General features: G+C 31.2%; 1 protein-coding gene across 1 annotated transcript; it reads right to left on the bottom strand.

The window, feature by feature from the left end:
• Positions 1-850: 850 nt before the first annotated feature.
• LOC108321732 (uncharacterized) lies at positions 851-8,512 on the bottom strand. Its single transcript, XM_017553582.2, has 13 exons — positions 7,863-8,512; positions 6,365-6,443; positions 6,192-6,248; positions 5,700-5,755; positions 4,637-4,865; positions 4,099-4,185; positions 3,942-4,016; positions 3,751-3,831; positions 2,448-2,512; positions 2,206-2,374; positions 2,033-2,121; positions 1,779-1,893; positions 851-1,100 (listed from the first exon to the last, which is right to left on the bottom strand). Exons 1-13 carry the CDS (start codon positions 8,360-8,362, stop codon positions 1,062-1,064), a joined length of 1,641 nt encoding a protein of 546 aa, XP_017409071.1. The 5' UTR covers positions 8,363-8,512; the 3' UTR covers positions 851-1,061.
• Positions 8,513-16,939: the final 8,427 nt, after the last annotated feature.

Raw genomic sequence — 16,939 nt, 5'->3', positions numbered from 1 at the left:
GGAAGAAACCTGGTTTCTGATATGAGAGGGAACTGCCACGCAGACAATTGCATTTGAACACCTAACCACTAATTACTGCCACATCATCATTCCATTAATTCCATTTGCTTATATTTAACGGAAAGGACTAACTTGACTCACAAATGTACAAGTAAGGATCCATTACAATTACTTTTCTAACGAAGGACTAAATTAAGATTTCCGAACCAAACTGAAAACAAAATTAGGTATTAAACCTTTATAAAACAACCATTGTAGTTGAAATAACATAATATTAAGTTGCATAATCAAAATCTTTTAATAAATTAAATAACAAACTCAACCCCTTAAATTTTTAATAAAAAATTGAGTTAAGTGCATCCAGCTCATTTTTTTAATAAGCCAAAAAGTATGCAATTCATTCAATCCACTTCTAGATTAAGTGATCCGATACTTAAACCATCAAAGACCGAATCGTTCACGCGCCAAGCACGAGATCAAATTAACAATATTAACGTAAACTTACAGGACAATATTAATATTACTTTAAAACACTATTAAATTATACTAAAATAACAATTTTGGAAATGTCGATTCTAAGTGAATCAAATCCCTTCGAGTTATATTCTCCAATAAAAAAAGTAATAAAAGTATTTGAAAAGAAAATAAAAAAATCCTTTGCTAACACTCACCTAATATTTGAGAAATACGACATAATAATCCAGAAATATCCTTTTACATCGTTAACATTTATTCACAAATCACAATCTTGAACAGATGAGCCCTAATATTTTATGATTTTTAATAAATTCCAAACAGTAGGATAAATGATTAATGCACAATACAAGATATTCTACATTTCACAACAAGATGAACGGTATGAAAGATTTTTAGAATGCATTGACATGCTCAACGTTAAACTGATCATAAATATCGCCAACATCAACACTACCATCTCTGTAATCTAATACAATTCATGAATCAAAATCTAAATAAACTAGAGCTTACTTTTATGAAAAATTAAGACCTCAAAATTATGCATATTGTATCATCAGGAGCCCCGAGGCATGTATGAATTTTCTTCACTCCCCTTTAAACTTGGCTTCGTATAATTGTGGTTGCTGCAAAACAAATAATCTCTTGAAATGCAGAAAAAAAAAAATTTACTACATAATATTATAAATTTAAAGGAAAAGGAAAAAAAAAAGGAAGAGAGAAGACATACAGGACGCATAATATTTTGATAATTTGATTATCGGATGTGATAGAAACAATAACATGTTAGTTTGGACACAACAGGAATACTTGCCATTCAAAACCCGTGGAAGCCTTACTAAGCTCCTAATATTCTAATTAAATCAACTCTCAACTACTTCACCAATCTAATGAAAAGTACTAGAAAATCCTAGTTTAGATCCATGCAACCTAAGGCTCTAGAGATGACTTGATCTGTGCTTTTGGTGCCTTAATGGGATTTTCACCAATTTTATTACCTAGGCCCCAACTTTTGATACTCAAACGCATAAAACAATGACTCGGGTAGCTAATTCTAAAACACTTATTATTCTCATTCTTCTGCATCTTTTGTACACACTATGCTAAGAAGCATTTATTAACCCTTCGATACAAAATTTCACTTCGTTTTCATTTTATCAGTTCTCTAATTTTTCGTAATTTATTATTGTGATGATATTAAGAAAAAACAAAAAAATAACCAAACACCTAGTTTTTTATTCATTATACATTACATTTTCAAGTTAAAAAAAATGGCAAGGAATTCATGAATACCAAAAGATTACCATGAAGATTGCTGAAATTAACCTGCGTGCAAACCATCTCATGTGCATTGCACGTTGAGCAGCACTCGCTGCTTCCACTGTTTCAAATTGCAAATAGACAAAACCTGCACTTTTTCTGTGTGCATGCCAAACCAATTAAAGAATTGTAAGTTGTGACACATTAAAGTGGAATTAATTTAAATTTAATTAAAAGTTGAGGCATGTAGTAAAATTGTTCATGATTATTGAAGGGCGTTAAACATTTATGAACGTACTTGTCAACAAAAATATGCTTCACCCGGCCATATTTAGAACACTCTTCCTCTACATCTTCTTTAATGTCTATATCAAAATCTGGTTCCGACTGCATTGCAATGTTTACCATCATCAGTACTTTGTTAAATGAAAACATTACCTGTTACTAAAATAAAATCAGTGAACCACAGACCTCAGTGGTAGGATCAAACATATTCTTTAAAAGTAAACACTCGCTTGGGCTTCCTACAGGTTCTACCATTGGGGTAGGCATAACTTGTGCTGGAAGAACTGGTGCACCAATAGGTAAGCTAACAGCCTGCTGAGCAGGAACTGAGCCATTCACAACAGGCATACCCATGCTGCAAAGTAGAAAAATGTGAAGATTACGACCAATGTTGCTAAATATGAGGAATACTAGTATTAACAACAAACCTTGCAGAAATGTCAGCACCAGCCAGCCTCTGCATCAGCAATGCTCTGGAGTGAGCATTTAAAGTCTGCACAGCAAAAGAGTACGGTAGATAAGCAAGGTTCTTAATTTGAATGCAGATCATTGTTATTATACCAGAAAAATAAAAACAAAGGCAGGAACAAAGGAGCTTACTTAACACCCTCGGAATTGTACTCAACTATAAAGAAATGTGTCATAAGAGAGTACAAAATGACAAGTGAAGGTCCAAGGATAAAAGGTGAAGAAAATAAAAGGATAGATCTTATCATATAAAAGAGGGAATGCTGAAAGCACCAGCTTCTAACCTATGTCCATAATTTACTTATAACCTAAGAGCAAATCCTCACCAGCACTAAACACTGACACTTAGGCACAGCTAATGTCTAAAATATAAGACACCATACGGGTGTTTGTGTTGGGAACATATATTGAGAATTGAATTAAGAATTATATTTTCACCTTCGAAAATATAAACTTGTTATGCGTGACAATATTTATGATAATAACATGCAAAGAAAATATTACGAGGGAATGTGTGGTCACTTCACAGTGCAATCTTTTATCAAAAATTCAAGATGAAAACATATTTCTTAAGACAACTAGTTAAGCACACTAACAAGCAGCCTCACAAAAAAAAGTGGCATCAATTTCTAGTTGCTTCAAAAGTATCTAATCTAGAGTTGGTGACCTCCTACATCATCATTATTAAAAAACATACTCTCTAGTTCTGGCTCATCAAGTGACAAATTAGACACTATATTCTAATTTTCTATTTTAATGTTCATTACAGTACATTAAATCATTTTAAAATTTTAACAATGGTTTTTACTTCAATCCAATTTAAATTAATTTGTTAATTTTTTTTATAGTAGGAGTTCCCTAGAGGTATCTAACTAAAAGTTCGTGTTATAGCTTTAACAGAGGTGTTCAACATAGAACACACCCTCATCTAACAGTCAGGAAAAATATTGACGTACCAAATCTTTAGTAACCTCAACATCCATTATGCAAGGGTAATAAAATGGATTTTATGATACAGCATTTCTGAAACTTTTTGCTTTGATAAATATTTCTAACTTCTGGAAGGACAAAACACTACTTTTTAAGAGTTACATTGATTGTTATACATTTTTTAAACACATCTTTAATACAAAAACTTTTTTTTTCTATAAAGCACAGACAGTAATTTTGAAATATTGCACGATGAGGATTAGATTTAAAATTCTTAATAACGTGCCAAGTTGTAACCAGTTTTGAATACTTTATATAACAAAACAAACTTACCAATCCACCTTCATCATCATCTAAGTCTGCCGATTTTGCGGTGGTATCTTGACTTCCAACATGATCCGTTACACATGAGACCTGAATTTGATGAACAACATCAATCAGAAACACATGAACTAGCAGAATTGTCATCAACAAAACTTAAAGATACCAGGTTAAAACTAAAATGTACAACACAATAATTCCACCTTGATAGTCCTGCCAGCAATCTCCAATTTTCCATTTAAACTCTGAGCAGCCTTGGCATGTTCAAGATGGGTAAACTGCCCAGTGAAATTAATTAAAGAGATAAATACAATTATGTCATAGAGCAAAGTTTTGCAAATTTAGGTGTTAGAAACGAACTTGAACAAACCCAAAACCCTTGCAGTGGCCTGTTTCCAAGTCAAGAGGCAGTTGGACAACCTCAACAGGACCAAATGGCTCAAAAATCTAGAACAGAAAAAAAAAGAATGTCAAGTGGTGATAAAACTGTAACAATAAAAATCAAATTGGTAACAATCTATCAACAAACTAGATCCAGTTTAGAGGAACTTAATTGAACATTTCCAAGAAGAAATAGGTTTTGGCAAGCCAATGGTATTCGATAAAATACGTGACTTCACATTCTTGATAAATTTAGTAGAGACCACAAGAGAAATATGCAAATATCTGCATCCTCACCACACAAGCCAATAAAACAATCTATCAACAAACTAGATCCAGTTTAGAGGAACTTAATTGAACATTTCCAAGAAGAAATAGGTTTTGGCAAGCCAATGGTATTCGATAAAATACGTGACTTCACATTCTTGATAAATTTAGTAGAGACCACAAGAGAAATATGCAAATATCTGCATCCTCACCACACAAGCCAATAAAACAGCAACAAAAAAAGCAATACCTCCCGTAGCTGACTCTCTGTCATGTTGAAGTGAAGATTCCCCACATACAATTTTCTGTCCACAGCTCCATAAGGACCAGCTACACCAGCTGCTCCACCAGAAGCATTAGATTGAACAAGGTTCTTTTCAGCTTCAGAAGGTTTCACCATTACAGGTTGTCCGAGAAGAAGTTGACCAGAGAGAGCAATAGCCATTGGCACTGACATTGCATCATAAAATTCAATATACCTGCAGCCTCATCAAGAAGTTGCATCAAGTTTTCAGAACCAAGAAACAAATAGTTGCAATCAAAACTTACAAAGCATACAGCAAAGTGATGCAGGGAAACAAAAACTCTAGTGCAGACAGCTCAAGCTGAGTTCATTTGATGTATCTGACTTGTAAAGTAAATGTTAGCCTGTCATAATAAACATAAAAAGCTAAAATATGTAAAGTGGCAAGAAAATAAGAGAATACCGTATGAGAATAGAGATAGGAAACCATTGAGACAGGACGAGAAAAAATTAGCAACAGTAACACATTTCCTTTACATGTAATTATGTATACATGCGACAAATCAAATCCTAAGATAAGAAATCCAACCTAAAACTGACAGCTGGCCTAAAAAGTCAAACAAAACCAAATCCATCAGCATCTCATCTAGATACTAAGAGTCATTCTTCTCGCCAAAAAAATTGATAGCCAGAGAGAAAAGGAGAGCAAATCTTCCTCCATTTCAACCTTAAGAAGCCCCAAAACCAATATACGGGACTTCAAATAATAAATGGAGGAAAACAAACTAAAAAGGGCCATCAGCATACAAATGAAATCCTCATTGTATGACAAGCAGAGGAAGGAAATGGGAATAGGACCAAACAAAAAACTAGGATTATGTCATCTACCTTGAGTGCGCAGGATGAATTGATTAAACATGAGTGCAAGGTATTCCCACCATCCCTCATCATTATCGCATTGCTAGTCCATTTAAAGATACAGTTAAACATGATTCTTGGAAGTTGATATCCTAATACCACAATAGCACATACATAAAAACAATAAGTTATTTAACAATAAAACACATACCCAACTCCTTTGGATCGTCTTGAGTTCCTATCCATGATCAGACGAACATCTCTCACCTGAAACGGGAGAACATTAAACATGACACGTAAAGTATCAATTACAGAGGCAAATGTAAGACATTCCCCGCATGCAAGCCAAACACCAAATCTGTGGTCAATGAAAATATCATCATATACCCCACAGTCACTCATCATACAAATAGTCTGTTGAGACATAATAAAGTTGCTGTCTACTTGAAAATATACTACAAAAGAAACCAAATGTCTCTAAGTAGAATTCAGCATACTCGTAAGAACTTATAAATTCCATGTAATTTGCTAACAGCTATCATGATTGAGAAGCAAAAATATAATAAATATAAATTAAGATGATAATAAAGATGGTTTAATATGACAACAAATGTCATTACAGTTCTAACAGACACAAATGGTTTGAAAGGCAAGTGATCACAATTCTACTGGCAAAGTTCATATATTTCAAAAAACAACTAACCTTGCCAGCTTTTGAGAAGAACTCATACACATCTCTCTCTGTTGCTTTTAATGGCATCTGAAATCACCAGAGCAAATGGACAATGATCAGAAAAACGTCACATGTGAAAATAAGTAAAACTTACAAATTATTATAATTTAAAAAAATATAAAAAATAGGGCCACTCAACCAACCTGGTAGGCAAAAACAGTTCTCTGGTCCCTTTCTGGATCTGCCTCAGGTTCCACAGCATCTTTCTTATCCCTAAACCTCCTGTAACACGTATTAAAATTCAGAAGAAAATAAATAAATAGAAAATGTATTAGTGGTAATTTTGATTATCAAATGGGTTTATAGCATAATTTCACACATACTCCGATAACATTATAGTTCAAAATGCCACTTAATCTTGAGAGGGGCTGATGTCTCCATATCTAACCATATAAACCTATGTAAAGAACTTTACCACATACACCAAAACATCACTAAATAATCCTTACAATATTATGCATACATCCCAGAAACTTAGGTTAGGATTTTCTTACTTTATTACCCATAAACTTTGGTTAGGATTTTCTTACTTTATTATCCTCTAAAATAATAATCCATCATTGTAGTCAATAACCTATCATAACACCAACCTAGTTTCCACCCATTAGAAAAACATAATATAATAATACTAATACCTGAAATTAAATAACAATATAATAAGACCTACATCATGAATTCTGTTTAATCTTAGAATCAGAGTAGTCAAATAAATGCCAGAGGACCCAAGGCAGAAGCACTATTATGACAGCAAGACTACCTCCCGGTTCAAAAGACGCATACCTTCATAACTTATTCATGTATCCTAGAACTAGAGAAAACCTAGCCATCTAACTTTAGAAGGTGATATTGAAGGTTGAAAAATAGTTATCATATTAACAGAATAAATAGTTGTCAAACACTGGAACTCTTAGCAGCAAGGACCTAGGCATTTCGTCTATAGGACAACATAATTTTTTATTATAAGAACAAATGTTAATGTCCATGATGGTACCCCCACAAGTCACTAACGTCTGTTCTCTATAGTAAGGCGATTGTGGTTTCAAAGTCTCGAGAAAATCCCTTAATACCTTAAGGGTACTAAACAACTTTGACTGCGTTGCTAGGAATAGGTAACCTAAACCGATCCCGTCCCTGGAAGTGATATTAAACAATTACAATAGTAATGATACGAATGATCTAAGTACACTAGTTACCTCAAGGTCATTAATGAAACTATGCGAATAACACAATCACACGAGAAATGCATAAAATCTACCCTCAAATAATACAAATCCTGTCACATTTCTTAACACCAAAAAGACCTCCCAGCCCTCCTTCCATGATTAAAATGAATTGCACAAACTTCAATAGTTCCAACCAGAAGATAATCGGCACACACCATTAGCCATGTCACCAAGGACAACTTCAAACATAAAACGAAAACAGATTTCAAGTAAATCAGTAGCCGAAAAACAACAATCACACAGTGCATACTAAGAGGTCTCCACAAATCACATCATCAATGCACAGTTTTTTTTTCTTAGCATCAATCAATTCAAGCCGCTCGCAAGGACAGCCGATGAATTGAACCAACACTGAACTCACAAAGTAAACCCTAGTTCACAAGCTAATTGCAGAAAAGAAAGAGGATATAGGAATTACCGTCCATCGCGCATTTCGAAATCTCGCTCCCGGTCTCTGTCTCTCTCGGAGCGACTCCTGCTCCTTCTGGATCTCTCTCTCTCCTCTCGTTCCTTATCCCTCTCTCTTCTCTCGCGCTCCTTTTCCTTATCCTTATCACGATCTCTCCTCTCCCTATCCTTGTCCTTGTCCTTATCCTTATCCTTATCCCTCCTCTCCCTATCCTTATCCCTCTCTTTCTTCTCTCCATCTCTCTCCCTCTCGCTCCTGTGACGGCCGGAGGAACGGTCACGTTCCCGTTCTCTGTCCCTATCCCTGTCTCTGTCGCGATCTTTCTTGGAACCACCGTTGTCGTCGTCGCCCCTTCTCTTGCTCCTTCTGTCGTCGGCGTGGGGATCGTCGTCGACGTCGCGCTTCCGGTAACTTCTCTCGATCTTGTCGGTGACCTCCTTCTTCTTCTTGGAAGAATCCACGTCTTCCTCCACTGTCTTCTCCAGGTATTCGTACTCGTCGAAGTCCATTGGCTCCTCTTTCCCTCGAATTACTCTTCCTCTGCGTGAAGGAGTCACTGTCTTAGCTGAATTCAGAAATTCTAGGGTTTTAGGGTTTTCTTTACTCCTTCAGTCTTTGCAGAGGAGAATGGATGTTGCTTCCTCCGGTTACAGTATTATAGAAGCTTCAACTCAGCCCAGTAAATAACTATTTTATTACATTTTAAATAGTAATTATTTGATCTCCAGTAATTATGATTTGTTAATCCATGATAAAGAATTATAATTTATAATTAACTTAAATATCATTTTCATACTAGTTTTTGTTCAATTTTTTTAACGTGTTCTTAGTTTTTTTTAAAAAAATAAGGTTTAACTTTTATAAATTTTGTTTAATTAAGTTCTTTTTAGTAACTATTTAAATAATTAATGGTATATGAATATAAGTAACGTGGTTTTTTGTTTTTTAATTTTTTTAAAAAAATTAACTTTTTTATTTAAAAAAATTATTCACGTCACAGTGCGTGACATAAGGTGAATGTATAATTTCAATTCAATCTATAAATTTATTATTTTTTATACAATTTAATCCTAATTCCTTTTAATAGAATAAATTTATCTATTTTTAAATTACGATCAAACTTAATTTTTATATATATTTTATATTAATATTTTTATTAAAATTCACAAGTTTTTATTAATTAATATTTTTAATAATATATTCACAGTTTGGTTTAAAAATAAGTGTAAAAATATTAAAAACCACTTGATAATATTAAATTGATCTTTTATTTTTAAATGTTCACCCAACTTAAATGTGAAGTTTGAAAAAAAAAACTTGTGTATTCCTAATTAGAGTTTCTTATTTTTTTACTTAAATTTGTTCATTTTCTTTAAATTCAAATGTTAATATTAAGAAAATTTTAACGATGGTTTATTATTTTAAATTTAGTTATATTATCACTTCATTATTTTTGTCATTTTAAATTTCCTATTATTTTAGTTTATTTTTATAATATTTTAAATCAACTTTATTTATATTATTAGAATATAATTATTAAAATTAGTTTAAAAATAATTTGGAAAATATTAATAAATAAAAATAGCAATTTTAATAATATAAAATAATATTTATATAAAAATTAAATTTAACCTCAATTTAAAATAAATAAGAATAATTTTATTGAAAAAATAAATTAAATTAAACAAAAATAATAAATATAAAAACTCAATTTAATCTAAAACATTAATACATGGCATTCATATTAATATATAACACTAACTAACATTATTTATAACAATGTCACGTAAAAATTAAAAAAATCACAAATTGACATATCAAATTAAGTTGTAATGATTTAAACGATATTACAAAAAAAAATTAAATAAAATTAACAAAAGTTAAGAATTTATTAAAAAAAACTTATAATTATATTAACATAACTGAACGAAAATAAACAACGGCATTTAAGTAAGCGTTATGTGTATCTTTTAAGGTGATAATTTATAATATTTATTATTGGGTTTTAAAAATATATTGGATATACACGTCTGATATTATCTTGTAACCCTATGTATCTATTGGAAAAAAAATATGTACCGATCAAATTTGGTTATCAAATATATATTTACTGATATTAATAATTTAAAAACTTTACTAACTTCAGTCATTTTCTAAAATTAAGTATTCAATAAATTCAATTAAATATTATTTAAGAAAATTAGTTGTATTTATCTCACGAGAAAAAAAAATTTTAATTTTTAGTTTTTCTTTTATCATATGATATAATATTTGACGTGCAATTAATAAAAAAAGCTAAAATGGTTAATTTATAAATATTTAAATTAATTTGAAGGTAAGTATTATTAAACACTTAATTTAGTTTAAGAACAAGGGTTAAAAACAAAAATATAATTAAGGAGCGTTTAAGTTTAACTTAAAACATGTATTTGCATTAAGATTAAATTAAACAATTGGTTTTTATAAGAATAAAAATAATTTTTATCCCTTCAATTATCTTTTTAACACTTTGATTAAAATATATATAATAAAATCAATCACACAAGTACGCTTTTTTTTTTCTTATTTCTTTAGGTTGGATTCTTTCAATCCATTTCTCCCTCTTTTACCTATCTTCTGCATTAGTCTTATTTTCCTTAAATCAATTCCAAGTTTGATTTATTTTTCTTAGTTGGTTGAACATGAACTGCCTGTAACTATTATTGTGTTGTAAGAAACACTAAGCATGACATGGTTACATTTGTCATGTCCTTAATACATTTTTAAATGCATAGTCTGAAATTGTATTTAATTTTTATAGTTTCTCTTAACATTTTCATAATATACAAAATCAAACATTCATTGTGTTATGTATGAGGATATTGCTCTTAGTCGCCATGCTATGGAAAATTCGAGATGCAGAGAAAGGTTTTCATTGTCAGTTGGATGTTTTTGGTCATGTTATCGTTGCAATATGTTACAAGCTAAGTATTGCACACACACTTCATGTTGTTGGATAATGAATAACATTTACAATAGTTGAACTTCTAATCTTTACTTCCTCATTTGTAAGTCAACTTTAGATTTGTTAGGTTGGTTGAAGGCGATCAAATATGAGTTGTGAAGATGTACCCATAATTGTATAAATAAAACAAAAAACTATTTTTAACAATTATTTTATTATTACACTTTTTACTTTTCCATGGAAAAAGAATTTCATCTTAGTATATAATTGCAATTATTTCATTAGATGTAGACTTATTTGAAATTTTTTATAAATTCAAATATTTTATATATTTTTTAGTTGAGTATTTATTTTTAATGTTTGTTTTTGTTGAGTTAATGAAAATAATATATTTTTAGAAAGTTTGGATTAACTTATGATAAGCAGTATGGTGAATAATAGTGATTATATAATGGACTTTAAGTTCACGGTTTTAAATGCTTCCGGTCAAAGATAGTTTAAGTTTGTATGACTTTTCTTATACTCTTGTAGTAAAGTGTTGTGCAGTTTAAGTTAAATTATAGCTTTGGTGTGTAAGTGTACTTGGAATCAAAGTGTATGAAAGAGATGTATATGTGTTGTAAAAATTTTCACATAGTGTTATTCTCTGGTTGTCATTGGACAATGATTGTGGTTTTTCTCCACATTTGGAATTTTCATGTTATATTATTACGTTGATTTTATTTCTCTATTTGTAGGGTGATTCTCAGGGGTAAAAAATAATGATGTTCATGATGACATGTTTTTCTTCGTTAGTGATATCAAAAGCTTATGGTTCGGTAGGATATTCTTAGTATGCTTTGTGGTCTTAGCTTAACCTGATATTCCACATCATAAAAGATTAATTTCTTGTTGTTTAAGAATCATCCTTGGTTGTTATGGTTGTAATGACATTTGAAAGTGTTGTCAAATGTGACATAGAAAAATATTGATGTAGGATGTGTGGTGATTATACACGAGCATTGATTAACATTGATACAGTGTGTGTGGTGATTATACACGAGCATTGGTTAATATTGATGCAGTGTCTATGGTGTTCATGCATGGACATTGAGTAATATTGATACACGGTGTGTGTTAATTATATACAAACATTGGTTAGCATTGATGCAAGGTGCATGGTAATTGTGCAAGGATATTGGCTAATATTTATGGAAGGTGTGTGTTGATTATACACGAATATTTGTTAGCTTTGATGTAGGTAAGTAGTGTAAGGAAATTTATAGGATGATTTAATTCAAAGTGAGTATACTATTTATGGTGGAGTATGATTGTTGGTATAGGAAATAAAGATGTATATTTAAATCATAGTGGAGATTGTTAAGTTGACAAAAATAATACATCTTGAAAAGTTTCACATCACCAAAGATAAGTAATGGAGTGAGTGACAATGGATATATAATGGACTTTAAATTCATGATTTTTGACAAATGCCCAAATTAAGTGAATTTTAAGATAATTTTGGCACTTGTCTTGTTTTATTTTTGTTTATCTTATGCTTAATTAACTCATATTTAGTTTTTTTTTTTTCAGCTTTAAGCACTAGAAGAGAGTTAAAGTGAAAAAACATAAAAAATGAATTAAAATAATCCAATTTTGTGAAAATTGTGATTGATACAACTGAGCGATAAAAATGGTGTCGAGCACCACAAAAGCAGTTAAGGAAATCCTCGCAAAGAGAAAACCTCAAGCACCCACTTTTGAAAAATTTGGAATGTAACTTTTATAGCTCGAGCCCAAAATGTGCAGCTTAAGCCATAAGAAAGATTATTTTGAAAGCTCTATGACGAAACCTTTGCAGTTGAGCACCGCCTTATATCGTTTATAAATACAAACCTCATGTCCTTATTTTATGCATCGAGTGGAGAATTAAATATGTGATAGTAGAATATGAACACAGTGTTGGAGGCTCGAGAGAGATGTTTTTATTGTAAATCTTTTGTTTAGATGTTGCTGGATTGGAATTGCAATATTTTATGAGTAATTGAACTATCTTGTGTCAAGGTTAGATGTAATCAATTTTAATTCTATGTACTTCTACTTCTTGGATATTTATCTATACTTTCATTCAATTTGTTTGCGATGAGCCCATCTTCAAGTTAGAACTCCACGTGCATGAAAATTGAGGAGTCACTGGAAGTATGAAGACGTGAAAGCAAGTAGAATGGAAAATAGATGGTTCATTGATGATGATTTGGAGTAGCTCTCAAGTATGGTTAAGTCAACAATCAAGAAAGGAGGCTATAAAAAGTTGTGAAGGGAAACTTTAGCCTGGACTGACTCGCAAAAGGAGAGTAATACGAAGTCATCTCAACATAATAACTCTACTATGTTCATGAATGACTTTACATGGTTTAGATACCTCTAATTATAGGAGAAAATGAGAGCAAGGTGTCTATAAAATGGGAGGGAAAATGGTATAGAAAATTGAATTTTAGAGCTGAAAGAAGTCATGCCACAAGTGTGACTTGACACATAAGCAAGTCACATGTTCTATGCTTGTATGCGTACAAGAGCAAGCATTAACCTTAGCTTGCTCTCCAAACTCCATTTTAGGCCCAAAACCCATCAAGGCCCAAATACATGGCCCAAATAAAGTCTTATGCTATTGGGCCCAAAATACAAAGCTTGTAATGAAACCTACTCTAATTTTTAGAATTACAGACTTTTAGACTAGGTATTCACATCCTTCTTAGCTCCATATGAATTTTAGCTTAAGCCTATCAAGCTCAGAGGATGTCTAATCCTCTTGTATCCTCCTAGCCATAGCTTTGGTTATAGTTTCCTTGGCTAAAGGTATGTGTTAAAGGGTTCGACAAGTGCACCAAATCGTTTCAAGTAATAAACCATGGTAAGACCAAGTATCGTTTTCCCAAGAGACTCGTAATACTAGAGAATTGTGCGATTAACAACTCATCTAGACTCAATAGAACAACATTAATTGAAAAACAAGTGCAAAGAAGATAAAATTTCAACTATACAAGTTTGGACTTTGGTGCTTGAAGACACTTAAGAATGGAATAGATTAGAAATGATATGAAATGACATTGCTAAGGTTAGGTTTCACCAATCTACTCTTGTGCATACACAATTTCATCTCCTCTCTATCAATTGACTAAAGTCAATCCACAAAATCACTATAGCCTTAATCCCTTAGGTGAAAGAGCCTAGCTTTTACCTATTAACTATCAATCCCTTGATTAATTAACAAGCAAAATCTGCATTAAGAACTAGGATCTAAGATAACATGTGAATCATCTTTCATCCCTAGAATCAATGAACCACAAGGACTCTTGTTTCAGTTCTAGGTTCCATCTTACGTCCCCATAACCCATGAAACCCCAAAATCAAGACATGAACGTCCCTATTACATGCAAACTTTAAGATTAGAAACAAGAACACTAGCAATTGATAGAACAGGCATATATATATATATATATATATATATATATATATATATATATATATATATATATATATATATATATATATATATATATTCAAATCATTCAACAATTACACAAGATTCAAAGGCTACAACTAACCCCAACAAGATGGGCTTGGCTCTCCATTTCCATGGAGAGCCTCTAAGCTTACAACAATGGAAGATGGAAGAAAAAGGAGACCCAAGGAGGGAGAAGGAGATGTTCCCACATGCTCCACGCAGCCTCCAAGAGCTCCAAACAGTGAAGTCGCGCCTCCAAACCACCAAAGACCCAAACCCCTTTGCGTTTTAGGGTTAAATAAGCTTAATCTGCCACATCAGCGAAGGTCGCGCTCAGGCCCCTTCCAGGGACGCCCGTGCGCGAGATTTGCACGAAGATTGGCGCTCAGCCCCCTTCTTGGGGGGCTCGGGCGTGATTTTTCTTCACTGCATCTTTTTCTCTTTTTTTACAGATCTGCTAGCTTCTTGTGGTTGGTTCAGCTCTATACATTGTTGGAGATTCTTCCAGGCACGTTATTAGCTACAAAATAAGGGATTAGAGATGAAATTACATCAATGTAGCCCAAAATATAAATAACATTAAAACAAGATAAAAGAGAGGATTTAAGCAAGTAAAAAGCTAAAGAGGAGCTGATTTTGTCTCTAAAATGAACCTCAGATAATGGTAAGAATTGTCGTTATCAGTATGTCATCATCCTCTCTCCCTTTAGAAGGATTTTATCTTAAATTTGAAGGGTCTGTGTAAGACCCTTGAAAATAATTACATTTTTTTAAGATTGTTTTTAGAGTGCTGTAAAGTGCTACAATAAAATACATATAATGCTATAGTAAAATATGTATAATGATATAGCAAAATACCTCGTGAAACGCATGTTGCTACAATATTGCAACAGTAAAAATATAGTATAGATACAATAAAGATGTAGTACATCTATAGTGCCACTACAATAAAATGTAATAATGCTATAGTAACCCTAATTTCAACTATAAATCAGAATGATGAAATGAAATTTTTCATCATTGCAGTGAAAGTAATGAAGATAAAGCAAAAATTTAATAGCAGATAATGAGATTTAAGGGTTAGAATTTAAGTTATAGAGAAGTTTGTGAGAGCTTCTGAAAGGGTGTTTAGATTGAGTTGAAAGGAGAATTGTTTGTAGAGAGGGTTTATCTTTGTGAGTGTAAAAGGTTTTAAAGGGTATAAAAGGGAGATGATGTCCATATTTCGTAGAGAATGGATCAAAGTAGTTCATTAAGAGGTAAGGGGAGCTAAATCATGTCTCTTTATTTTTGTGAAAAGATGATGATATGAGCTTGTTACTTGGACATGAATGTCTGTTGTTGTTTAGAAAATATACCTTGTTAAGTATGATAAATAAAAATTATGGTAATGTGTAGAAGTTTGCCCACGTGGTCATACAAGATGAGTTTGAAATGGAAAATAAACAACTGAATGAGTCTTTGGTCCATAAATCATGTATATCATAAGAGACTAATATATGTAAGTAAGAGACTAATATATTGATATGTTATTTGTTGAATCTTAATTTTGAAATGAAAAATTGTTCATTTATGAGTACGTGATGTATATATTATGATGTTGGAAAAGATGTCAACCTTTGAGTGTTTTTTGTTGAATGTTTGACATAACCAATGTTAATAATCTTTGATAAGATTGATGTTTTGATAAAAGTGGACTGTTTGAGAATACTTGTGTGTTATTTGGATGGTTATCTTGGATTAACATGGAAGTGACTAAAGATGAGATATGCATGTGTGAAACTATGTGTATGAATTTGATGAATTAATGTTGTTGTGATTAGTAACATGATAATGAGAGTGATATGTCTTTTCAGTTGTTATCGACGAATGATTCTATATGATGTGTTATCATGTAGATTGTTGAAATCATGATTGAGTATACGATGAATATATATATATATATATATATATATATATATATATATATATATATATATTGTCCGAGTTATGGATTATTGATAAATTGGATGGTCTATGTTAATGCTATATATTAAATCAAGAATAAGCATTATTGAGTTACGATTTATTCAGACAAATGATTTTCATATGTTATGACTGTATTTTCGCTGTAGAGTTAAATTTGTTGGAGTTTTCTAAATAGTGACTCCAAAAAGCTTAGGATGACCATAAGGTTTATAAAAAAATGTATGAAAAAAATGAAAAGAATGTATCTCATCTACTTTTACCAGTATATGAGAAAAAAATATATTCTATTACTTAAATGTATTTTACTGGAACCAATTTATGCCACAAGAAAATGATAAGAAAACAATTCGTTATATTCACATTATTTTAAAACATAATTATGGAAAAGTTTGATTTTTTATATACATTAGGAAACACATGAGTTATTTTTAAAATAATAAAAGATTAGATTACAATTATAAAAATAAAGCAAAATAATTTTTTATAATAAATGCCATATGTTCATTTTTTATAATAATAAAAATAAAATTATAATTATAAAATCAAGTATAAATAATTTTTATAATAAATTAATGAATATTTGTTGTTATAACAAAAAAATTACTAAGCTATAAAATAAGTTTTAATTATTAAAAGAATATTTATAAACTATAAAATAGTTTTTATAAAAATTTAATTAATTTTTTTTTC

The sequence above is a fragment of the Vigna angularis genome, chromosome 1 (genome assembly GCF_016808095.1).
Source record: "Vigna angularis cultivar LongXiaoDou No.4 chromosome 1, ASM1680809v1, whole genome shotgun sequence".
NCBI classification, from domain to species: domain Eukaryota; kingdom Viridiplantae; phylum Streptophyta; class Magnoliopsida; order Fabales; family Fabaceae; genus Vigna; species Vigna angularis.
This window is presented reverse-complemented; position numbering and strand designations above follow the sequence as displayed.